Source organism: Erythrolamprus reginae, chromosome 1, assembly GCF_031021105.1.
Source record: "Erythrolamprus reginae isolate rEryReg1 chromosome 1, rEryReg1.hap1, whole genome shotgun sequence".
In the NCBI taxonomy this organism is placed as follows: domain Eukaryota; kingdom Metazoa; phylum Chordata; class Lepidosauria; order Squamata; family Dipsadidae; genus Erythrolamprus; species Erythrolamprus reginae.
This window is the reverse complement of record NC_091950.1, coordinates 185,860,729-185,887,974: the sequence shown is the minus strand read 5'-3', so window position 1 is coordinate 185,887,974 and position 27,246 is coordinate 185,860,729. Positions and strand designations below refer to the sequence as shown.

Below are 27,246 nucleotides of genomic sequence, written 5' to 3'. Positions count from 1 at the left end.
CTTTATTATGCAGTGCTGGGGCACCAGGTTTTTTTCTTCCCCTCTTCAAAATCCACGCAAGTTTATATTCTGAATATTTTTTTTATTTTTATTTTTATAAAATTCAGAGCAAAGCACTTAAGGGTCCCCCTCATTCCCCCCTCTTCCTCAGCCCACCCTGTAGAGATAAACGCGGGCTTTCCTATCCCAGCAGGTAATTTGGCTCTGACACACGCGTGAATCCTTCTCCCACTTTTTAAGAGCCAGTATTCAGACAATACTGAGGGGAAAAAGTACTGTAAAGGCAAAGAAAATGTGAGGAAGAGCTGTGAGGAAAGGCGAAGCGGCGTTCCTCGGAATGGGGCGTGGAGGGGGTGGGAATGCGCATCGGCGACCGGCCTCCCTGAGAAGGCCACCTCACGCCCAGCACCATTTGGGAAGAGGATGGGACGGACGAGGGTTGTGGAAGCCCCCGCTGAGGGAGCCGGCCAAGCCCACTTTTACCCGGCTCCCCGCTTCGCAAAGCCCGCCCTCCGGGGGAATGCCCGCCCGGAGTTACCTTGACGGCTTTTCCCTCCGGCTCCTCCCCTTCTTGCTAAACGCCGCACGTGGGGCCGGGCAAGCCGGGCAGAAAGGGAAGGTGTGTGCCTGGTTTGGCTGGCTGGGGCTCTGCGGCCCCCCGTGATCGTGGCTGCCCGCGGAGGGATGTGCCTTTAAAAGAAAAAAAAAGAGCCCCGCAGCCGGCTTTTTTAAGGACGAGGATGGCCGCTTCTCTGCCCGGTTTGCAGAGCCCGGCGGGCGGGGTGGTGGCGGCGGCAGCCGAGCGCAGTCGAAGACTCTGCCCCGCCGGCAGCGAGGGAGGGAGCAGCGTGGGAGAAATCGCCTGGGTGACTCCGCCGGCTCCGGGGATCTCGGCCCAGCTCGCCCGAGAGGACAGGTAAAGCCTTCCCGTTTGCAAGGCGAGGGAGGAAGAGGAGGGGAAAAGAAGAAGGCCGGGGTCTGCCAAGCATGTCGGAGGGAGAGCTGGATAATCCCAATGAACCCTCCATGTTCAGGGACAGTGTACCTCAGGGTAAAATTGTAAGAGGGGACTGGGAAACACTGCAAGGACCCAGCTTTCCCCAAAGAGGCTATTCAACCAGGTTGCTTTGGAGGGCTTTAGTGGGGCGGGGCGTTTGCTAGTTCAGGGCCAAAGGTTTGGATGGGGACCAGGCTAACTCTCTTTATTGGAAGTGTATCAGAGGTGTGTCTTTCTTAAAATAATTTAAAAAAAGAGTCTCCTCTTTTAAAGCAAGGCAACAAAACTGTCCTAAGAGTTTTTTTGATAGTTCAGTACTTTTTTTGGGGGGGGGGGATTTGCCCGCACTCTTTTGGCACTTGGTGTGAAAGGAGAAAGAATTGCAGAGCCAGAGGTTGCAAGGAAAAGAAAGTGGGTGTAGGCTTGAATGAGCATTTTGCACCCCTGGGTTTGCAGAAGCTTAAAAGGCTGATGCTCCTGTTGAAGGCACTTCTGAGGAGAAGCATCTCTCTCTGTTTCCCTCCCTCCCTATCTCTGTATCAGCACACACAGAAACACCTACACAGCAGAGAAAACTTCACACATGCCATGTCTGTGCACATCCCCTCCTCTGTTCATCCACCCAAGAACCCAACTCCAAAAGAAAATCCTTCAGGTCATTATTCTGTTTCAAACAATGGTTTTTCTAGGTGGCCAGTTTAAATACCCAGGTTGTCTTCAGAATTGCCACATTAGAATCAAAACCCCCAACTTGGTTGTGGATGATGGGAGCTGAAATCAGATTCCTCTGGAAGGTGCCAGCTAGGCAAAGCTGAGATACAGTAGATGGTGGAAATGTAATGCTGACAAATGTTCTGTGCAATCAGTAGAAGATTATAAAAAAGAGAGTATTATATATTTTTTAATTATAGGTATTTCAAGGACCTATAAATATATATATTTTAATCCTTTAAACATACAAGGTGTGGCCTGAACATGTTGTTGCCATGGTCTCTGGATTTTTTTAAAAAAATCTTAATTTGACATAATTGAGAGCTCTGTTTGCTATAACCAAGACTTTATGAACAGGAAATAATTGGCAGAATTTGTAAACGAGAACTCTTGGAGTGAAATGAAATGCCACTATTCCATTTATAACTTTATTATGATTTATTGGAATGATGCATATAGGTACTGCATTTTTGATCCTGCTAGTGGATTGTAAAATTTAAAAAGAGCATTCAACAAAATGTATATTTGTACAAAATGTTAGCATTATTAATACCTAAATATGGGAAAGTAGCTTGAATATTTCTGCTGCATTATGAAAATTCTTTTAAAGGAAATTTCTTTGGATAGTGCAAAATATACATTGTTATCCAGAAACTCTGTATACATAATTGAAGGTCATTAATATCCATGAAGTAGAATCAACCCAGTATTTATAGTGCTGATAATTCCCAATGCTAATATGTGTAGATAATTTCTTCTAAAATTATCTACACATCTACAATTTTTTCTAAAATCTTCATTGCAAAGGAATCTAGAACAATACAGTTTAGGTTACAAAAATGACTTTTGAAATACATTATAACTTTGAAGTGTGCCAACATTGTTGATCTTTCATATGAGGATTGACATTGCATTTAATATACACTCCTATAGCTTTAACTCCCGCTGAATTTAAATGGATTTACTCAAGTGAACCTAGACAGATTGCAATTGAAGGCCTTGCGTGAACCATGGTGTGATTCACCTCGAAGGAAGAATTTATGAGAACAAGCAGCATAGTTGTGATCTTAATAAGTCAGTTGTCTAGAAGTAAAAACACCCTGCTTTCATCCAATTTACCATGTAATTTTTTTTAAGAATTGAGAAAGATCAATAATTATTTCCCACATAATTAAGGAACATTATTAAAAATCATTGCAGTTCAAAATGTGCTTTAGCAATGGGGAAAATGGAGCAGCAGTATTGGTTTAATGTAAGAATATTTAACATCTTATAAAGTCTGTGCACTTCCACGTTGCAGTTTTTGTATGTTTAACTAATACTTGTATGTTTGAACTGAATATATGTTTATGTTATAAACTAAACATAACTAATTATGTTTATATGAATAATACATGATCTCTCTTCAATATAGGACAAAAAAGGCAGAGTTCAATATGCCAGAAATCCCAGCCATACCAAATCCTTTTCCTGAACTTTGCATTTCTCCATTTACATCAGTTCTGTCAGCCAGTCTGTTGCCTAAGGCAAATCCCAGGGTAAAACAGGTAAGCATTTTTGAAAAAAAATTCTGATAGCCAAACTATGAAGATAAATAGGTTTATTCTTTGCAATTCCTATCAGATTCAGTGTTTTTACCTCAAAACCTTTCAACTGTGTTCTGTGCAATTAAACCTAGTATTTTCTTCTACTGATTCCTTTTATTGTCAGCTATTTCAAGATAGAATCCTTTATGTTAATGATCTAGAAATTTTAATTCTACCGTATAAACATATTCAGACATCTTATCTATCGTAAACATGGACACCCAATCTGGGGTCCATATTGTTGCACCAAATTGTTCAAAGTAGATGCTCAAAGCCTGGGCTTTTTCACACTTGAAAAACTGGAAACAAAGTTGTGTTCTACCCTATGTTTGTCCTAACCTTTATTAATGTATATGAGTACAAGGCATATTGAAATGATCCAAAATACGATTATGTATGTGACAAGGGCAATTGAAATCTAATACAATCTACAACAAGTTCAATTTGCAGGTGGACAAGGGTGGTTGGTAAATATTAATTCTAATCCTGGATTTAATGGGGTTTTTTTTCCTGAAAGTCTCGTATGAACAGAGGTTTTCTTTTTTGACAAACCATATTGAATATTAAGCTATAAGATATTATAAAATACAAAGCAAATAAGGACAATGAGTGGGAAGGGAAAGAGGGAAAGAAAGAAAGTGAGAAACGATAGGGGAAGAAAAAGAAAAGAAAGATTGACTTCCGACTCTCTCTGCTACAGTAGAATAAGACCTTAACAACAAATCACTATAAAACAAATTTTTGCTTTACCATAATAGTATGAACCAATCATTTCTATAAAGATATATCAATCTAATCTGTAAAACCCAAAATCAACAGTTCTTGACTAAGTGTAACAACCATGGGATAAAAAAGGAAGAAAACTGCAGCCCAACACAAGTTCAATCCCTGATATTTTCAATTTGGGTTGAAAAGACTTTTGTTGAATTGAATTGTTGAATTTTTTAGTGTGTTGCCAGTCAGTGTTGGCAGCATGGGGCCAAATGAACCAGAGGTCTAATTAGGGATAATCAGTACCCTAAGTTTCATACCCTCTTAAGTATTGGATATGGTTTTAAAAAATGAGAGACAAGAATGGTCTGTCCTGCAAGGAAGGATGCATGGAATAAAACCCCCCTGAGTTTGGGAACTTTGGTAAGATACTGCATCTGCAGTATAATCCTTTGTATGCTTACTTAGAGGGCTAGACCTTAATAACTAAGACTTTGTTCACATCTTATAAAATGCAGCATATGGATTCCGGTGAATGCATTGAACAGGGGAATGTCCTATATAAACTGGCTCCCATGGATTCAGATATAAGTTTGTGATTCTTCTTTGTACAGTCACAAAACTAGGAAATAAATACTGTACGCAACTTTCATTTGAGCAAAGACAATTTGGAAGCTATACTTATCTTCTGGCATGCTTAGCATCATAACAGCCATGGGAACTGTATCATCTTTTGCTTATTCAGTAAATACTTCCTTAACTAAACTCTGTGTATGACTCATATAAAGGACTACAGCTTGCACATATCCACATACATAGAATCTGGGATTTTTGAATCATTGGAGATACTTGGGGAGAGTAGCCTGCTTCTAAGACACTCTCAGATTTACAAGGCCTTCAGGAACTAAAGAATTAATTTAGCAGTGGTTCCCATAGCTGTGTTTCATGTACAAATGCTAGTTGTTGAGCTTTATCATTGATTATAAAAATATAAATTTGTGTTTGATGGATAATCTTCTCATTAAAATTTTAGAAGCTTTCAGATAGAGAAACATCATAATAAATGAAAGGATTTATTTCTTTCCATTTGTCAAAAAATGGTACAGAGTTTTCTGCTTGAGTTGGACTAGAAGACCTCCAAAGTCCCTTCCAATTCTGTTATTCTGTTATTCTGTTCTGATTATATTTGTGTTGGAGTGTTACGTATTTGGGAAACACAAGAACTTTAAATTGAATAAATGGAATGAAAATGTACACTGGCATGATAAATCTTGTTTTGGTCAAAGTTAAGCTAGAAATGACTTCTCTACAGAAATAGTTCAAGGCAAATTAACTTCCTTGAACATGATTGGAAGGGGCCAAATAAAACTCAAGGGTATATAAAGCCCAGGGACATTTTATTCTTTCGCTACATTTTTTCTGTATTTATCTGATTTTAGATATTCACAGCTTGTAAATAACTTGACTGCATTAAGCAAAATAAATCTGTTTCTTGTAGGAACACTGGTAAGCAAACTTCAGCCCTACTTTTTACTAATTGTCCATATAACAGACATCTTACTGCATATTTTATTCCCAGGCAGATTGTTTCTTATTTTAACCTTGAAATTAATGGAAAATGACTTGCATAATATTGACAAGAAAACTCTATATGCCCATGAAATGACCAGGACTCCAATTCAACTCAAAGCAGTTTTTAGTTGCATGACAGTTCCTGACCAACCATGTCTGATCTCTCTCAACAGCTGCTTAGGTATTCTGGGCCTTGCTTGCAATATGAAAGAGCAATTGCTGCTCCACTGGCAGCGCTTGAATGTCTCTGGAAAGCTCTGAGGAACCTATGGGTCCTTTTGACAGTGACTCTTTCCAAGGTTTCTTGCCTAGTCTACTCCCAATTCTCAAAGGGATACTTCCTCCCAATCGCAATCCCAACCTCACTGCAGACCTCATCCTTACAGTTGGGTATAAAGGAAGTAGAATTAAAGTCCACATGTCTGTCTTTCCGCCATGATTTTTATTTCTTAAACTTGACAGGGAGGGTGGCCCTTTTATGTGAAGCTAGTGCTTTAAAACAATTCTAGGGGAGCCAGCAAGAACTTTTTAAAATCACTGCTGGACAAGTGAATTTTCATGAGCTATTTCACCTTCAGCCCATTTTTATCTTTACACTTTGCCCTTTGTGTGGGAAAATGATATTTAGCAGAACCTCAATTTGCTTAATTTGAATGTAGTCTTATTTAGCATTGTTACCTTGTTATCTGAAAGTACAGAAAGATAATGGTGTTGTCCCAAATTATGGGTAGAATTTAGTTGTATATAGACAATAATCAATTATCTAATAATGTCTGCATCATACATAAACTACGTAGAACTTATTGTTAAAGTGTTACTTCATAACTGCATATTTTAAAATAACACAGTTATTGTGAAGCTTTTGGAGGGGTGATGTTTGGAGTGATTTGGGGCAACGTAGAAAGGTTTTGGAAGGGTGATTTTGGGAGCGAATTGGGGCATGTAGGAAGCATTTGAAGGGGTGATTTTTGGAGCGATTTGGGGCGTCGTAGGAAGCGTCTGGAGGGGTGATTTTGGGAACAATTTGGGGCAGCATTATCCTTCGGTAGGACCTCCATTCCTTGCTTCTCCTCGCAGTCTGTCTCCACTCTGTTAGCCTTCACTTTGTCCGCCCGCCACTTTTTTTTAAGCCTTAAAGTTTGGATTTTCCTAATGGGTTTGCACGCATTATTTGCTTTTACATTGATTCCTATGGGAAACATTGTTTCACCTTACAAACCTTTCTGCTTATGAACCACATCACGGAATGAATTAAGTTCGTAAGACAAGGTATCACTGTATTTTGAAGAGTTAGGAGATACTTACTTCTGAAATTGGGAATAAGTAACACCAAGAACCATTAAAAAAATAATATAACATTTTGGAAAGTGTGCTTAGGGCAAGAGTTTTCAATAACATCCTGATGATCCCTTTGCTTGCAGAAATGTTTAGTTTTCAGGCTATGGTGATAATACACAACCGTAACCTTATTAAATCTTTTTTCCTTCGGTTTTATAATCATGAAAGAGGAAAAAACCTTGTAGTGGGGTTCATACATTGCACTAAGATTAGTGTATTATGTGAACCTCACAATTTGATTGAGAAACTAGGGTTTGCATTATTTCTTTCTTTCTTTCTTTATTTGATTTTTATGCCGCCCTTCTCCTTAGACTCAGGGCAGCTTACAACATGTTAGCAATAGCACTTTTTAACAGAGCCAGCATATTGCCCCCACAATCCGGGTTCTCATTATAAACATATCATATGAATCCAGTAAGTTGCAGTTTGTTGAAGGAAGAGGATGCATACTGTGTAGGTACTATACAATTATGGAATCCACTGTGATTTAATATGCTATATTTTTACTTAGGATTCTATATGGTAAGAAATACCTATGCATGTTAGGCAGCTTTTTTCATATATTCCTCCAAAAATGTCTGAGGCAGAAGTGTAAAGACATAAATATCTGATATACTGTATTTGTGTTTTCTTCTCTTTCTTCATACCACTGCAATTACAAAGAGAATTGCCTGAAAAGGGGGAGGACCTTGTACAGTTTTTTTTTCACTTAAAAGGCTCCTACAGACTCCTGTTTTCATTTAACTAAATGTAGTAAATAATTTATATTCCTGCTTCTATATTTGTGATGGTTGAGTATATATAGTCATTCTTTACATATTTATGTGTTATATTTTTAATAGAAAGATTCTACCAAATCGCCTTGTCGGTAGCTATTTTTTGCTTTTAGATTATCATACCATTCCAGAGCTTCCAGAATTAAAATGTTTATTTCATTTTATTCATTTCATTTATTGCCATTTATTTCAAGAAAGAAGGGAATGCTGGTGGGATCACCGCAGTAGTGAGGTCACTACAGTTGACTCTCAAATCAGTAAGCCTGCCAAACTAATCTGCCTAGAATAGAAAAGTCATGCTACAAAAACAACTCAGATGCATATAATATACTCTGGATTGGATTTTAGGGCATGTCTGTTCCACTTTTAGTAGTTGAAATGCAATCCCAATAACAACTGATGAATGAAGCAAAAATAATAACAAGGACAAGTTGCATCCTGCAATCTCACAAAAAAGCTACTCTTCATGGCTCATCAATCAGTTGTGCATTTTTTTACAGCATATTCCATTTTGTTCTCTTTCTGAGAGATTGTCTTTCATTCTCAAATCTGCCAATTTATGACCTATGTTTGAAAAATAGCCTTCCCATTAATATATACTATAGAGCCTAAATAAGAATGCTGTTGGGCACACATGGTATATGCTTCTGTTACCACTGAATTAAAATTAGAAAGTTACATATGTTTAAACATAAGCAGATTTCTCTGACTTGTAACCCCAAACTATTTTTTTTTAAAAATGAAAATTAATTTTCTTTTATTCCTTCACACAAGTTCAGTGCATAAAATAAATTTATTTTAAAAAATGTCAGCATAGAATTTTTTTTTCATTTTTAAAATTATTTTTATGCATAGTCTGATAACATAGGCTGGAGGACTGAATAAAGTAGCAATCCCTTTACTTATTACTTTTCTTCATATTACATTACTTACATTTGAAAGTGAACATTATACTAGAGCAGTGTTTCTTAAAAGTGTGGTCCTGAGGCCCCAGGGGGATCTCCCAAAACCATCTCAAGAGTCTGTGAAATCAAAATATTTTGCCAGTCTATGTTGAGAAATAAAGCAACGTTAAGATCCCTTCAAACAATTGTGAAAAGTGCTAGTGGCTACAAATGTGCCAGTTTTAATTTTTAATATGGCAAAATTCGGAAATATAATCTATAGAAGCAAAAAGTCTTTAGGGGTTCTTCATGGTTCCCTTTCCATCTGGAATCAATGTAATTCTTTATAAGGTTGCAAGTCAATTGAGGGTATTAGGTGTTGGGTTTTTTTTCTGCAAATACTTTAAAATGTTTATTTATATATTTAACAATTGTCTACACAGTCCATTCACTTAAGTGACATTTACTTTTTACAGAAAATAGGAAGCTGAGGAGATTGCCTTTGAGGAAGTGAAGAGAGGATTATTTGAGGAAATATTTCTGGGTAGAGGAGTACAGAGATGCCTTGAAGAAAGAATCCAATTGCTGTTAGATAAAGATCACTTCAGCTCGGAAAGACAAGAAGAGCTGGGGGGGGGGAAATAAATAATTGCCTCAGGAATTTTGGGGAAGAATGACCTTAAATAAATAATTACACCACAATAACCCTTATCAACAGCATTGTCACATATCCAGAGCTGTGGCATGTGGTTTGTTTGTTCACTGAAGAGAGCAAATTTGTTTTAAGAAATATAGATCTTTTAGTTCAAAGTGAAAGTAATAGGGACACCTATGAGAGTGGAAGTCATAATCACATCAGGTTGTCTTCCTTTATGTATTTTTTATCACAAATTAGTTTTACTTTTTTTACATGCAGGCTGCATACAATAGGAAGCAGGCAGAAAACGCCTGCATAATGAACTGTGAGGTAAAAATGTTGCATGCTAGCTGATTGGCTGAGCTGCTGTGATGTCACTGCATCAAAAGATCAAGATTGTCAAAGCTCTGGTTTCAGTTTAGGGAGCTGGGATGTTCATTACTGAACATTAATAAACTAATGTCCAAAAGCTTCAGGGATGTTAATTAAAGATAATGCAATTAAATAGACCAGAAATACACAACTAAAATTGCAGGACTACTAATGCTCCTCCCTCCAGTGTCCAAAAGTTGTTTGTTTGTTTATTCAGATTTCTATGCCACCCTTCTCCTGGGACCTAGGGCGGCTTGCGGTAGACAAGTACAAAATATAGTAGTACCTCTAGATACGAGCTGCTCCATATGCGAGTATTCCAAGATACGAGCCACGATGGGAGCGAAATTTCTGTTCCATACCCGAGCTCAAATTTGGGATATGAGCCGAGCTTCCACTAGGTGGCGCATGAATTCTTGCTTCTGGTTATCTCCCCGGGGAAAAACAAAGTCTAAAGCCATTTGTTTCAGATACAAGCTGATCGACAAACGAGCTCCGTTCTGGAACGAATTAAACTTGTATCTAGAGGTACTACTGTATAAAGAAATCTAATATTAAAATACACTAAAATCTCAATAATAAAACAAATAGCTATGAAACATAAGTTATACTCTATAATCCCTAAATATTTAAGAACCAATCATTCCCATTCATGTTATCATTCTTCACTCATGGGCCAGGGGTAGATGTTAAAGTTTCAGTAGCCCCAATCCCGTTGGCAGAGATGCATTTCCAATGCCTTACGGGAGAGTGGGGGAAATACGAATCTCTGGGGGGAGTTGATTCCAGAGGGTCAGAGCTGCCACAGAGAGAGAAGGCTCTTCCCCTAGGCCCCGCCAGATGGCATTGCCTGGTTGACGGGACCTGGAGAGGGCCAACTCTGTGGGACCTAACCGGCTGCTGGGATATATGAGGCAGAAGAGTCCCATAGGTATTGTATAGCAATGAGTAATGTGATAGAAAGGAACATTTATTAAATACCTTATGAGATTATATTAACTATATTAATAAAATGGAAATAAAATGAAAGGGATTTCTGTCCTGGTCCCTGAGCTATAAAATATCAGAGGCTATTTGTAAATATTGGGCAAGAGTGCAAAGGTTTGAAGAAAAGTTGAGATTTCCTCTCTGGAAGCTTTTGTTTGCTGGGTTTGTTTCATTTGGGAAATCATTTCTTCTTGTACATGGCTTTGCTGCATGAAAATTGTATGGCATTAGAGCTTTTAACTGGTCCTCTTGAAAATCTGAGGACCTTGATCTCCTGAAGATTTGCCACAAAGAAAGGATAAGCTGCAGCAGCAATAACCAGACATGCTCTGGCATGTTAAGGCTCCCGTATTAAGAAGTAAGCAATGTGACCAGTTGCCATTTTTTCCATAACTGATTAGCGTTTAATACTTCAATTTTGTTAACTAAAGTAACTCAGATGCACATTGTTCTCCTTTGTCTATCATTCATGGTCATTGAACTGCATTCCACTGGCTGCCTGCCCAGCTATTTGAAGAAAATAAGATAGTTCTGGCATGAATTACTGGGGGTAATTCTACATGCCAAAGTAATTTTAAGAAATTAAGGGAAGAGATATGTGAATGTGTATATATATATATGTATATGTATATGCATAGACATTCAAAATATTACACGGGGCAAAACCCGAACTCAGAACAATCTATATATAAATATATTATTTGGGATATACAGTAATACCTCATGATACAAACTTAATTGGTGCAAGGAGGAGGTTCGTAAGATGAAAGGTTCGTAAGACGAAACATTGTTTCCCATAGGAAACAATGTAAAGTCAATTAATCCGTGCAACCAAAAAACCCCCCGCAAAAAAACGGCTTTTGGCGACTGCTGCAAAGCGGCGCGGGTGTTTTAAAAGATGACAGCCGGCCTGGGGGGCTTGCCAGCACCCCCCCGTTCGGGGGGGTGCTGGCAAGCCCCCCAGGCCGGCTGCGACCTTTTAAAACACCCGCGCCGCTTCGCAGCTGTCTCCCGAAGCCGAACACGGAAGTTCGGCTTTTTTAACGTTCGGCTTCAGGAGACAGCTGTGAAGCGGCGTGGGTGTTTTAAAAGGCTGCAGCCGGCCTGGGGGGCTTGCCAGCACACCCCGAACCCCGAACCCGGGTTCAGGGGGGGTGGTGCTGGCAAGCCACCCAGGCCGGCTGCGACCTTTTAAAACACCAGCGCCGCTTCGCAGCTGTCTCCCGAAGCTGAACGCGGAAATTCGGCTTTAGCGTTCGGCTTCGGGAGACAGCTGTGAAGCGGCGTGGGTGTTTTAAAAGGTCGCAACCGGCCTGGGGGGCTTCCCAGCAACCTCCCGAACCGAACCCGGGGTTCAGCAAAATTTTGCCTCTTCTTACGAACTTTGTTCGAGTTACGAACCGGCGTTCGGGAGGCTTCTGGGAAGCCCCGCCGCCCGGCTGTCACCTTTTAAAACAGCAGCGCGGCTTCCCAGCAGTCTCCGAACGCCGGTTCGTAACTCCTTCAGGCCTGGGGTCATTGAACTTGCAGTTATAATCGGCGAGATCCGGCCATGGATATGTATGGGTTTTAATTGTTTTAATGCTTAAGATGTTTTTAATATTTTATTCTATTGCTAAGCTGCCCGGAGTCCTTTGGAAGTTGGGCGACATAGAAATTTAATAAATTTAATTTTAATTTTTAATATAAGTGTGTGTTTGTGTATGGGCATACACATGCAACTTGCTTCACCCTTATATATTTGCATGAACTGTGCAGCAGCTGTTAAACAAGAAAATAAAAGCAGTTCTGGACTTTTGCTGATGCAGCTGGTTCAGTTTAGCCTTCTACTGTTTCACATGGCAAGAAGTTATCCTCAGTTGACCTTAACTCAGAACAAGGCGGAGTCTACTTGCAGTTTCATCTTGTATCCTAGTCAAAAAGTAAAGTGCCGTTTGATTTGAAGGCTGCATTAGCTTCCCTGGACCAATCCAGCATCAATTTTTGACGTGCATTAGCAGTCTTGATTTTGAATATTTCCTGACTTGACTAGGTTGGATTTTACATCTTGTTTAAAAGTTGCTGCTTGCAATAATGTAAGATTTCAGATACTTGTCTTTCCTTTCAAATAAGGGAAAGAGGTCTATCTTTTTTGGGGAGAGGAGGAAGAGAGAAATCTGATGCAATTTCTTGCTTGGTAGATGAAGGCACAGCTGAGAGAAACGGGCTTTGACTGAATTATCTCTCTAAGTTAAAAGTTGTTTCTTTTAACACAATAAAGCAAAGAGTCGTAATGTGTTTTCAAGGGCAGGGATTGCAGCCTTCCTTTGTCTGCTCTCCAACGTCTGATTAACTTGCCATTGGTCAGTTCTATTTGGACAATCCTTAATTGGCTTTCTGAAGAAGTATATCCAAATAAACAGCGTGCATTTTATTGCCCTCCAAGTTATCTCTTTCCAATGGCCCTTTGTGAGGTCTGGCTGACTTGAGAACTGATTCTTCAGACATTCATCTTTCTTTTGCCAGTCATTTGGACAAGGAACTTTAGCTGCCAACAACCAAGATGAACTTGTGTGGAAGAAGAGCAACCTTGCCTGTGATTTCTCCAGCAGTTTTGCTAAGAAGGATGGGTGACTGAAATTTGGAGTGAGGGAGGGAATATGTCTGTCATGAAAACATATGCTTTTGTGAAGTTAGGTGTAACACAGTATACAGAACTGTAGGGAAGAGTTGAAGTGGCAGGTGGGAAGAAAAGCTCAGTGGCACAGACTTGGGAGGGGCTGTCTCCTCCAGGAAGTGACCGAGGTGTGTGATACAGAATGTGTTGGTGGATTGTCTTAATATCAATGGAGGACATGAGTTTTTGAAATAATCTTTAAACTTATTTTTATGTTAGTACATCCTTTATAAAATGGCATTTGTCACCAAAACTATTTACAAGTCTCAGTGTAACATTTTTTTTCCCTTTAAAAAAATGCTGTATTTCCATTTTAAGATTGCGGCTGATCTTTATCATTGAAATGGCGGAATATTCAGGTAGGTTCTATGTGAAGTTTAAAAAGCTGCATCTGATAACTGTCCAATGATATTAGGAGTTGGATTAATTTCTTACACTGTTTGTGTTTGCTTATTTTCGCCGGAGGGGTTAGTTGGAAGGCAACTGTGCAATTGGTAAATAAGAGTTGATCTGTTTTGCCTATAAATTTGCTACATTGCTCAAGACATCAGTCATAGTCCAGTTAATGATTTGTAATACAGATACTGTATAATTAACATACAGGTCATCCTTGACTTATTATTGTAATTGAGCCTGGCAACCATCATCATAACCATCATAAAGCAGGTCATATGACCTCAAGCAGTTGTTAAGCGACTGCTGTGGTTGTAAGTGCTTCTACGGTCAATAAGTGAATGCCGTGGTCATTAATATTGTTTGCTTGTTTGCAGGTAATGCTGGTTTCTGGCCAACCATTGTAAAACACAGTTATGTGACTGCATGGCTCTGCAAATGGCCAAATATGCAGAGCAGTTGCAGAGTGCCCAGAATGCAGTCATGTGACGGTGGGGTGATGGTGGGGGGAATGCCAGAACTTTGAAACCGGTAATAAGACTTTTTTCATTGCTCTGTTGTAACTACCATAGTAAAAATCTCCAAGGCAGGAGTGCCAAACTCGTGTCATCACAGTGGTGTCACATATTGGATTCCCCCCCCCCCTTTGCTAAACCGGGTGTGGGCGTGGCAAGTGCATGAATTAACCTGCAGGCCACGAGTTTGACACACCTGCTCTAAGGCATACATACATATTTGCATACATTTGCATACATACATATTTGCATATATTTGCATACATACATTTGCATACATACATATTTGAGCAGGAAAAAAACATGGAAATATTAAAAACTTGTATTTTTGGAGAAGTATTCTGTATACACAATGCCTTAAGGTTGAATACTAAAAATGAATGATTCATTTTGTGTTCTGTTTATATAAAATGGGGCCTTCTTGTTCCATTACAGTGGCCCATATTCTCAGCTGGTATGGAGGAAAGTTAATCCAAAACTTACATGGAGCACCAACATGGGAAAGCTTGAATCTGATGGAGGTTTTGTATTCTCAGTCTTCCCACATAATCTTGGGGCCTTGAAAACTTTTATATAGCCTTTTAACCCTGCTGTTATGTTCGGGTCTGTGAGACCCAAAATCAAAGTTTGAGCCCCTGTAAAAAATTTTCCCTGCATATCTGAAGCTTGAAATTTCATGACTTTGCATCATTTCAGGGATTCTCTCTATGATAATTTTTTTGGGGGGTGGGAGGCTTCTTTCTTGCTGAAAAAAAAGTCCCTAAAGTTCTGTTCCCAGGTCACCCTGACCCAGATCAAAAATTCTTCATTTGAAGTGCTTATGTTTGGTCAATTTGAAAACTTTTTCACTTGGAAAGTAGTATGAACATTTCTGCACACAATGATATGAAAATTGAACTGAAAAGCTTATTGGTTTATTTTGATCATAAAAGGCAGTCCCCCCTTTTTGTGAACTTTTTTTCAGTTTATAGATAGTTTAGGCTGTAAAATGCATTCAATTTTACTAAAGTTGGTGTGGGATTGATAGTTTGAACATTTCTGAACATAAGAAAAATATAAATGAACTGAAAGAAATGATGCTTATTGGTTTTTTAAAATCAGAAATAAGGCGCCCCCCCCCCCCAGCTGCTTACAACCATTTTCACTTTAAAAATTTTTAGGCTCCAAATCCAAAATATTTTTAATATCTTAGACATTGATTTAGTCAATTTAACATTGCTGATCATCATAAAAATATTTTTGGAGGTGGGGGCTAACTTTTTTCTGGGCAAAATTTTACCTACACTTGTACTGTTCCCGGGTCTATTTGACCTGAAACAAAAAATTCTTTTAGGTACTTAACTTAGGTCTTTTTGGAAACTGTTTTCACTGGGAAACTAGTTTGAACATTTCTGAACGTAATGATATGAAAATTGAACTGAAAAAAATTGATGCTTATATTTTTATTTTGATCAAAAATCCCCCCCCCAATTTTTTCAGCATTTTGTGTCAGTTTATATTTTTTAGGCTACAAATCTCTAAGGAATTTCCCCCCAAAAGTTTTGATATACTAAATTGAACATTCCTGATCATACAAAAAGTAGAAATGAACTGAAAAAATGATGCTTATTTGTTTATTTTGGTCACAAAAGGGCCACCCCCCTCGGCCTTGCTGTGTGCCATTATTTTAACTTTTTATATATATTTGGCTAGAAATATTTGGAATATCCTTTTGAAAATCAAGCACATGATAGCCAGACAACTAATTTTATGAAAGAAATCCATTTTACTAAAAACAAGTATGTAATTTTGAAATTAACAGCATAATTGTTATATAAATTGAAATAATTGAAAACAGTGGGGGGGGACTTTTATGTGCAAAATAAACAAATAAGCATCATTTTTTCCAGCTCAATTTTCATATCATTATGTTCAGAAATGTTCAAGCTACCAATCCCACACCAAGTTTACTAAAATAGAACGCATTTTGCAGGCAAAACTATCTATAAATTGAAAAACATTTCACAAAAATGGGGAGGGGCACATTTTATCAGCAAAATAAACCAATAAGCATTAATTTTTTTTCATTTCAATTTTCATTTCATTGTGTGCAGAAATGTTCAAACTTGTTTCCAAGTGAAAAAAGCTTTCAAAAAGACCAAATATAAGTACCTAAAATGAACGATTTGTGGTCCGGGACAAATAGACCTGGGAACAGAACTTTAGGATGTGTTTTTGAGCAGAACACCAAGGTTAAACCCAAGGCTCCTACTTTAGTTCTTACAAAAGAAAAATAAATAAATCTACCGAATTTGTGCCTATAATTAAATTGAGGGAAGGCAATAGGAACTTTGTTAAAGTCCTTCCTATCACTTTTACAGCCATTAAAATAACAATGTTGAATCAGACCAGAAACCTGTCTAAATCAGCATCAGTCTCCTTGTGAAATATCTGGTTCATTTAGGAAGATTAGATAGGACACGAGGGCATGTTCCCTAGGATCTTAATATTTGGATGTATACTGTCTGATCTGTTTATACAGTCATGTCTATCCATTGTAAATTGTTGATAGCCTCATTCTACTTTATAAAGTAGATGTTTACAAGTTGTTTGACAGCAGATATAAATACCATGTGTAAAACCATTTTGTGTAAGATTATATCAGTTTTTTAATATATAAACTCTCCTTTCTAATCCTTAAACCTATACATCACAAGTTCATTTTTTCCTTTTTTCAGCAAAAAGTCCATAAGAGGTTTCCAGTCACTAATAAATATAACATTTATCTTCCTTTAAAAAGCAAACAAGTTAATTTTGCCATCTTCACCAAACATTCTTCCATTGTGCGCGTATCAAAGTCTTTCCAATTTTTGTACATATAATATAGGTAGTCCTCTATTTACAACCACAATTGAGCCAAGATTTCTGTTGTTAAGTGAGACATTTGTAAAGTGAGTTTTGCTCCATTTTACAACTTTTCTTGCCTTAATTGTTAAATGAAACACTGCAATTGACAAATTAGTAATCCGGTTGTTAAATGAATCTGGCTTCTCCATTGACTTTGCTTGTCAGAAGCTCACAAAAAGTGATCACATGACTTTGGGATATAGCAACAATAATAAATATAAGCCAACTGCTATAAGCACCTGAATTTTGATCACATGATCATGGGAATAGAAACATAGAAACATAGAAGACTGACGGCAGAAAAAGACCTCATGATCCATCTAGTCTGCCCTTATACTATTTCCTGTATTTTATCTTAGGATGGATATGTTTATCCCAGGCATGTTTAAATTCAGTTACTGTGGATTTACCAGCCACGTCTGCTGGAAGTTTGTTCCAAGGATCTACTACTCTTTCAGTAAAATAATATTTTCTCACGTTGCTTTTGATCTTTCCCCCAACTAACTTCAGATTGTGTCCCCTTGTTCTTGTGTTCACTTTCCTATTAAAAACACTTCCCTCCTGGACCTTATTTAACCCTTTAACATATTTAAATGTTTAAATGTTAGAAAGATGGTCATAACTCACTTTTTTAGTGCTGTTGTAACTTTGAACAGTCGCTAAATGAACTGTTGTAAATCAAGGACTACCTGTAGTCTCACAGTAATGAGCATACATACAAATAAACTCTTTCCTAGTTGTCTGTCAGTAGTGGGTTCTAAAACCCTTTGCTACCATTTTGCGTGCACGTAGAAGCATCCCGGGTAGGTGGGAGGAGCCTCCTGCTGCTGGCGCTACCAGTTCCTATAACCGGGCCAATCCGGAAGCAACCCACTGCTTTTGTCTGCCCATTGATCACAACAAGAAAAGTTCTGGTTTCAGTTGAATCTTAACTTTAAAATTCCTTGTATTGGTGTATATATTTCAACCCAATTTTTCCTGCCTTTTTCCATGTCAACCAAGCATGATAAAATGACCCTTGGCATTGCCCACATTTCCAACATACATTTGAAGTTCCCTTATACTGTATGACTGTAACTTGTTGCGTATATCCTAAGATTTTTATTAATATTGCTTCTTCATTGCTTATTTGACCCCTATGACAATCATTAAGTGTTGTACCACATGATTCTTGACAAATGTATATTTTATTTTATGTACGTTGAGAGCATATGCACCAAGACAAATTCCTTGTGTGTCCAATCACACTTGGCCAATAAAATTCTATTCTATTCTATTCTATATACTATGATTATCAAATCCAATCCATGACTGTTCAAAAAAGCTGAGGTATGAAAGAAATGTTATTTCTAGAATGGCAATGAGTTTTCAATATATAATGAGCTTTGCTCATATGAAATAAATATTTTAACCTGCCTGACTTGCTGAAAGCAATTCAAGTTCTTATGAAAAGGATAAGATTGTGTCCTGCTGCTTAATCCCAAGTGCTAAGGATTTCAAAACGGTTTCTGGATTGTTAGTATTAGGGCTGGTTTATAAGGGTGGTAAAGTTAGACATTTCACTAAGTCTCCAAATCAGTGAAGGTTCTACTACTCAAAGAGTACAGTGGTACTTGTACTTAAGAACTTAATTCGTTTCGTGACCAGGTTCTTAAGTAGAAAGGTTTGTAAGTAGAAGCAATTTTTCACATAGGAATCAATATAAAAGCAAATAATGTATGCAAACCCATTAAGAAAGAAATAAAAGCTCGGAATTTTGTGGGAGGAGGAGGAAGAAGAGGAGGAGGACAAACGCTGCCGAAGGAAGAAGGTGAGGTGAGGTGAATCAAAAAAATCCAAAACTCCTCCCTCTCCTTTGACCAAAAGATGCTACTGTTGCTACCTGCTTCCTCTTCCTTCCCATGCTGAAGGGCTCTCCTCTCGCTCGCTTGCTTTGTAGCCAGTGCCTTTCCTTCACTGTGGTGACTCCTCGGTTTGGCTGAAGTTGAGTTGATCCGGCTGGGGTGAAGCACCCCCTTTTGCCTTTCCGCATCCAGAAGCTTCGGGAGGCAACCTCATGCCAGGAAAAGGAAAAGGCTTTGTTCGCTCTGGACTGCCAAGGCCTCCTTAAGCACCACCGAAAGGCTCCTCTGGCAGCCCAGAAAAGCCCGAGATGGCTAGGATTAAAGGGAATGACAGGAAACTGGCCAGGCCTTCGTGCCGCTCTCAAATTTCCTTGGAAATTTTTCTGGCCTCGGGTTCTTAAGTAAAAAATGGTTCTTAAGAAGAGGCAAAAACACCTGGTTGAACTCCCGGTTCTTATCTAGAAAAGTTCTTAAGTAGCGGCGTTCTTAGGTAGACGTACCACTGCACTAGTATTTGCATTTTGCATAAAAAATACTATGTACTACCTAAAAGCACATTCTGTTTTTATGACAATTGGATGGCCCACAGATATTGTTATTCCCAAAAGCTTCAAAGTAATGGGATCCATACATTAGTAAAATATTGAGATAAACAAATTATGTAGTTTTTTTAAAGCTTGCAACATAATCCAGTTTGTGTGTGCATGAGTTTTTAATAATATGAATGGTCCATTTATTGGAATTTGTAAGATTTGGTAACTTTGAATATTGGGATTATTCTTTTCACTGGACACGCTGAATAGCTAAATAGTATTTAGTAAAATTCATTGATATATAAATTGACTAATATAATATAATCCATTTACCATATTTTTCGGAGTATAAGACACACCTTAGTTTTTGAGGAGGAAAATAGAGAAAAGAATCTGCTTACCAGGCAGCATCCTTAGTCTGGTTAGCATCCTTAGTCTGGTCAGCTTCAGCACATTATTTTGTCCCTTGGTTAAGGTTTTTTTTTTAAAAAAACCTTATTCAGAGAGAGTAACAATGAAAGAGCTTGCAAGCTGGTAAGAACTGGGAACATCATTAGCACCTGGAAAGAAACAGTTGGGGCAAGTAGAGCAATGGAAAAAACCCTGCAAAGACCTAGGGCTTGGAAAACTTTCTTCGCAGAGAGAAACAATGAAAGATTTTGCAAGCAGTAAGAACTGGGAACATTGTTAGCACCTGGAAAGAAACCTATTGATTAAAAAAATCCTTATTCAGAGAGAGTAGCAATGAAAGAGCTTGCAAGCTGGTAAGAGCTGGGAACATCATTAGCACCTAGAAAGAAGCAGTCAGAGCAAGTAGAGCAATGAAAAAAAACCCTGCAAAGACTTAAGGCTTGGAAAACATTCTTCACAGAGAGAAACAATGAAAGAGCCTGCAAAGTAAGAACTGGGAAGATTGTTAGAGTTAGGGCTGGTGGGAGGGGGGAGAGAAAGCTACATCCAGAGTATAAGACACACCCTAATTATCAGCCACTTTTAGGGAGGAAAAAGGTGCATCAGTAAATTTTCTATTTAGTCAAGTGTGGAGTTTGGGAGCTATTTTTGCAATAGTATATTCCTTATGAAAATATGCTCATAAGGTGCTGGAGAATAGTTAGAATGCTTCATAGAGTAGTCTATTAATGTCTATTCAAAAGTAAATATCATTTATCACCTGGGTCAGGCATAAGAATAAATCATAATGTGATTTATACTTTGGCTTGGTGAACCCACCCATCATGACTTAATGTTGTATTTAAGCCAAAACACCATGATTTACTGAGGAAAAAAAGATTATTGCTAGATAAGAGGTATATGATTACAGCTCTTATCTCAAATTCCTTGAAAGGTAGATTTGGGAACAACATATGCAAATATCTGTGTCTTACAGAAGACAATGTAATCGAACTGATAGGCAATGAGTAATACATTGTCCTGATCAAACACTCTAATCTTAGAAACTGATTTAAAGATGGATACATAAGACAACAGAGGGAATGAGTTTCATGAAATTATTTGTGAAAGTCCCTCTCTAGGAATACCATGCACATTATATGCATAGAATAGAATTTACCCCTCTACAAATTTATGGAGGAATCTTTCAAATGCTTTTCCAAGTACTTTCTTTTTTTAAAAAATAGTTTTTGTTTAACAGTTTTCTCTTTAAAAAACAACATAAAAAACAAACACATATAAAAAATAGAAAACAAAATATAACAAACCAATACATGCCATTTAGAATCATTTTACAGCTTTGCACCTTCCTATCCATTTACTTCTCAATTGCAGTATAATATACAGTAGGAACTTTGTAATGATATGGGTGCTTTTTACCATATGCTTTAAATCAAGAGCCACTTGTCTTTCTCTTTTGTTTCTCTCTCTTTCCTCTCATTCTCTGCCTCAATCATTTTCTGATTTCTCTCTTTTCTCCCCTTTTTGCTCTCATTTCTCTCTTTCTCTCTTCCTTCCTCTCCTTTTCTCTCTCTCTCTCTTGCTTTCTTTTCCTCTTTCTCTCACTCTCTTTCTCTCTCTCTTGCTTTCTCTCTCTCTCTCTCTCTCTCTCTTGCTTTCTTTCTCTCTCTCTCACTCACTCTTTCTCTTTGTCTCTCTCTCTTTCTCTCACCCCCCTCTTGCTACCTGTTCAACGGTGGTGGGGTCCATGCTCTCAATGCGGGCCACTGTCTCTTACTTGTCTTTGGTGGCGGGGGGCAGCCCCCAGCGTGACGGCGGGGAAGGAGGCTTGATACCAGCTCAAAGTCCTGCAGATCCACCGCCACCGCCTCTCCCTTCCATCCCAGTGCAGGCCGAGTCCACTGCCTTGCCCCCCTCGCAACCTGCCCCCCACTCCCGCCTTTCAAGGCCCCTTTGTCTCCACTGGCTCTGCTCCCTGCCCAGCCTGGCCGTCAACCTCCAGCCAGGATCTGCAAGCCAGAAGCAGCAGCAACAGCAGCGCCGCCACCGCTGGAGGGAGCACCCGCCGCTGAGGAGGCGGAGGAGGAAGCGCGAAATGCCATGGCGGCAGGCGGGGGCTGCCCCCCTCCACCACCCCTCTCTGCGTGGCCTTTGAAAAGCGTGTGCCAGGCTTAATTTTTAATGTGCTACAGCACAAGGCGCACCTTACAGGGAACATTGATCCTAGATCTGAAGGAATGAAATATTCTCATTGAATACTATGTTCTGTATAAAGTTGAACGTGCACAACAGCATGTGAAACTGATTGTCAATCAGTGTTGCTTCCTAAGTGGACACTTTGATTTCATAGAAATTTGATTTACTTGGAGTTATATTGTGTTGTGTTCCCTTTATTTTTTTGAGCAGTCTATAAAACATTTTGTAAGGGGTTTCTTTGTATTCCACCACTGCCGTAAATTTATATTTCCTTTCCCAAAGTTTCTCCCATTGCTCTGATTTTATATTATGCTTCTCCTAGTACTTTCATAGACATCAGAAACCTGTCAAATATCATTTCAAAACAGTGGGTCTTATCCCGTTTTTCAGAAGAGAAACTGGACTACTAAGTCAGTCTTTTTCAAGCTGGCACTTCTGGGTTGTGGGCTTTAACTTTCAGAACTTTTCAGCTACCATGGCCTTTTTCTGTTAATTCTGGGAGAGGAAGTTCATATACCTGGAGAGTTGGGGAAGATGAGTTAGGACATCACAATAAGTGAGAAGCAAGCAGAATAAAATGAGATAGGAATGAGGTGAAGTCCATTCAAAGGGAAAGGCAGCCAAAGAAGTTTGATAAGGGAAGACAGTTATTTTTTTAAAAAAATCAGGAGTAAGACAAAAAATTCCTGCCTTTGAAGATAATGTCTGTTTATGTATGTAGATGAATAATAGTTGCATATATCTCAGAGGTGGGTTCCTCCCGGTTCAGATGGTTTGTCTGAACCGGTAGCAACCTGCTGGTGACATCACAATGACATCACAGAACTGTGAGTGCCACCATCTTTTAAAAAAAATTGATTTTGTTTTAAATTTGTTTTGAATTTGTTTGAACTTTGTTTTCAGCTTTTGGGGAGGCATTTATTTTTATTTTTTTGGCACTGCACGTGTGGCCATGTGGTGCAGGAGGAAGCAAAATGGCAGAAAGGTGAGTTAGAACTCATCCCTGATATATTAATTACAGTGGTACCTCGAGATACGAGTTTAATTCGTTCCGGACCTGGGCTCTTAAGTCGAGCAGCTCTTATCTCGAACGACTTTTCCCCATAGGAATTAATGTAAATAATTTTAATTGGTTCCAGCCCTCAAAAAACTCACAAAGTTAGTCTAAATTATGCAGAAAGACATGTTTTTAATGAAGAAATGTACATGTACATATAAATGAATAATGAAGTTTCTTTCACTTAACTTGTAAACTTTCTTAAACTTTTAAATTTACATATGTTCAACTTCTCTGCCACCCAATCCTGTAGGACAGAGGTCCCCAACCCTTTTTGCACCAGGGACCAGCTTTAAGCGATCAAGAGAGGAATGGGTGAATGAATGGACGGAGGGTGGGAAGGAAGGAAGGAAAGAGGGAAGGGACAGGAACAGAGGAAGGAAGCAAGGAAACTTATGAAAGGGGAGAGTAAGAGAGGAATGAGTGAAGGGAGGGAGGGAGGGAAGAAGGTGGGAAGGAGAAAGAAAAGAAGAAATAGAGGAAGGGAAGGTAAAAGAGAGAAAGAAAAAGAGCAAGAAAGAAAGCAAGAAAGAAAGAAAGAAAGAAAGAAAGAAAGAAAGAAAGAAAGGGGGAAGGGACAGGAACAGAGGAAGGAAGCAAGGAAACTTATGAAAGGGGAGAGTAAGAGAGGAATGAGTGAAGGGAGGGAGGGAGGGAAGAAGGTGGGAAGGAGAAAGAAAAGAAGAAATAGAGGAAGGGAAGGTAAAAGAGAGAAAGAAAAAGAGCAAGAAAGAAAGCTGCAAGCACCCCCCCGAGCCCCCCAGGCCGGCTGCAACCTTTTAAAACACGCGCGCCGCTTCGCAGCTGTCTCCTGAAGCCGAACGCGGAAGTTAGCGTTTGGCTTCAGGAGACAGCTCCTTGGCGCTTGTATCTCGAATTTGGGCTTGTAAGTAGAACAAAAATATCTCTCCCCTCCCAGCTCTTATCTCGAGTTGCTCTTAAGTAGAGCAGCTCTTATGTCGGGGTTCCACTGTATAGGTCGGATTTTAAAGTCAAGTATACTGTAGGCTGGAGAAGCTTGCAAATACATCCGAAAGGCATATTTGAATAACAATAATCTGCCCATATACTGCATTACAGTTATGAAGAGGTGTGCAGATTTGACCTAAATAACTACTGGGCACATATAGCTAAAAATAATTCTGCACAGAACAAAATGCTTTAAGGTTTAAATAAAATTCAGATCTCTTTCCTAACCTCAGATTACCTCGTGATATATTTATGTACTTTTTTTTTTTGCATGACCGATCTCTATTTTGTAATCTTTTCTGTCACATCCCTTTGCTGAATTAGGTGCCTTCTTCAAAAGCAAAGACACCACAGTGTGTAGTTATTTTAATGCTTTTGCTCTCTCTATTGTCAAGGCAACGCTTTCAATGACCTTCCCACATTTCATGATAAAGTTGGTCTATCAGATATATATTAGAGTATCTGATTGCACAGTTGCATGAATGCCAACAAGTGAAAATATTTATACAACTTCATGGCTTGGTGGTTCTCAGTAGAACATACCTCCCCCTTGAATGCTTGATTTCTCTTTCTATCTCCATTTCTTTGAAATACATTTGTAATAGGGACCAAGGACTTGTTGCTTCATTTGCCAACATTTCAGGGTTCAGACACGCATTTTCTTCCCGAGACAAACCTTTGGGATCATGTGGGAAAAAAGAATAAGTGTGGCTGAGAAAATTACTACTCTCATTTCTTCAGCTGAATCCTCTTTCAAATAAATTAAGCCTTCAGAAAATCAGAATCTGATTTTGGATTGTCAGATCTCGGCTAGCCTACTTACTGAACTGTTACTTTAGCAAGCAGTAACACTTACCTCGGTGGATATTTCAATTCTTTGGAGAGGCATTGAGACAGAGTGGTACAGCGTTGAAATTACATGCGAGAAATTGGTCTCACCTTCGACAGTAACTTAATTATTACCTTTCTTGAGACAGTTCTCTACATAAATTGTGCATACTTGGGAATTCTGTGGACTTTCCCCCCGAGAAATACCATAAACTTAAATTTCACATGTTATCCTTTTTTTAACTTAAAAAGCATGTACAAAATGTTCTAGACAGTTCACTGTGATATTTCAACCTTACTTTTAAATCTTCTATTAAATCATATCCCGGCCATATCATATATAGAAGTCTGACGGCAGAAAAAGACCTCATGGTCCATCTAGTCTGCCCTTATACTATTTTCTGTATTTTATCTTAGGATGGATATATGTTTATCCCAGGCATGTTTAAATTCAGTTACTGTGGATTTACCAACCACGTCTGCTGGAAGTTTGTTCCAAGGATCTACTACTCTTTCAGTAAAATATTTTCTCACGTTGCTTTTGATCTTTCCCCCAACTAACTTCAGATTGTGCCCCCTTGTTCTTGTGTTCACTTTCCTATTAAAAACACTTCTGTCCTGAACCTTATTTAACCCTTTAACATATTTAAATGTTTCGATCATGTCCTCCCTTTTCCTTCTGTCCTCCAGACTATACAGATTGAGTTCATTAAGTCTTTCCTGATACGTTTTATGCTTAAGACCTTCCACCATTCTTGTAGCCCATCTTTAGACCCGTTCAATTTTGTCAATATCTTTTTGTAGGTGAGGTCTCCAGAACTGAACACAGTATTCCAAATGTGGTCTCACCAGCATTCTATATAGCGGGATCATAATCTCCTTCTTCCTTTAAATATATCATTTTAAAATCACATATAAATAGAAGATCAATTGTCAGTTAAAATCTTCCATATTTTACATACAGTATTTTAACATGGCTTGGCTTACTACACACAATGCTGTCCCAGTGTGGGCTGGGTCATATACGATGCTGAATCATGTAGTTGTTTGATTTTGACTTAATATGTTACATGAATTTAACTCTTGTAGGGTATACCTAGTTTGGCCTAAAATGCAGTGTGAACCTAGGCAATTGTTATTTATGGTTAAATAACTTCACAGAATGTGAGTTTTATTGATAATTCATTGTGGCTGCATGAAACTAAATATAACAGGGATATTTATGTATCATGATAGGGTAGAGTTATCTAACATGGGTTGCAAAAACAACTGTTAGATGGCAGCAAGGAGATATAGGGAACCCTTTGTTGCCATCCAGTGGGCAACTGATTGTCAGTGTTCCAATAAACATCTAAGTAGAATCCAAGGCAAAGACTTGGACTCTAATTTTCAATGTTCCAATTTATTCTTAGAGCCATCTTGGCACGTCTCTGGGGAAACCAGAATCTGATTTCCCCAGGATTTCTACTTCCATTTTACAATTAATTCTCCTTTCCCACACCCACAAGTCACAGGGACCACTAATCTGCTGCCACCCGATCTGTATACTTACATCTTTGAAGAGTGTTTGGAGTACAGAATGCAGCCGCGAGGGCGATCATGAGCCTCCTGAGGTATGCCCATGTCTCTATAGCACACCACGAGCTGCACCGGCCATAGTTCCCTCTAAGCTGAGCAGTGAGCAATCGCTCACTTAAAAATCATCATCAACTCAGAGTTTTCCAAACCTGCCCAGAAGCCGAGAGGGAAAGAGTGAGAGGGAAGGAGAGAGAGAGGAAGAGAGGAAGAGAGGAAGAGAGAGAAACAGAAAAAAGAGAGGAAGGAAAAGAGAAAGAAAAAGAATGGGAGTAAGGAAGAGAGAAAGAAAATCAAAATCTAGTTTGAAACTAGCCCAACTATTTAAGTGGCATTTTGATATTGATAGAGTTGCCCTATTATGAGCTCACTGTTATAGACACACAGTATTTATTTATTTATTTATTTATTTATTCATTCATTCATTCATTCATTCATTCATTCATTCATTCATTTATTTATTTATTTATTTATTTATTTATTTATTATTTCTGTGCCGCCCAGTCCCGAAGGGACTGCTGCTCAGACACTATACTTTTCCGCCCACCCCCCAAAAAAATTAGAGGGAACACTGCCACTGGCTACTGATTAGTCTCTGAACACAATTCAAAGTGTTGGTTATGACTGATAAAGCTCTACATGGCATGGGACCAGATTTCTTACGGGACCATCTTCTGCCTCATACATCCCAGTGGCCAGTCAGGTCTCAGAGAGTTGGCCTTCTCCAGGTCCCATCAGCCAGACAATGTCATCTGGCGGGGCCTACGGGAAGAGCCTTCTCTGTGATGGCCCCGGCCCTATGGAATGCGCTT

At 38.8% G+C, this 27,246-nt stretch overlaps 1 protein-coding gene across 4 annotated transcripts in view; it reads left to right on the top strand.

Moving 5' to 3' along the window:
- The first annotated feature begins 414 nt into the window (after positions 1-414).
- Positions 415-27,246, top strand: part of GRB14 (growth factor receptor bound protein 14) — a 78,159-nt gene continuing 51,327 nt past the window's right edge. The window contains exons 1-2 of one of the 4 annotated variants that reach the window (XM_070731655.1): positions 415-916; positions 3,123-3,255. In XM_070731655.1, coding sequence (XP_070587756.1) covers positions 741-916; positions 3,123-3,255 — 309 coding nt within the window. In that variant the 5' untranslated portion in view covers positions 415-740. The remainder of the gene's footprint in view (positions 917-3,122; positions 3,256-27,246) is intronic. The other 3 variants (XM_070731658.1, XM_070731656.1, XM_070731657.1) reach the window with 3 other exon arrangements.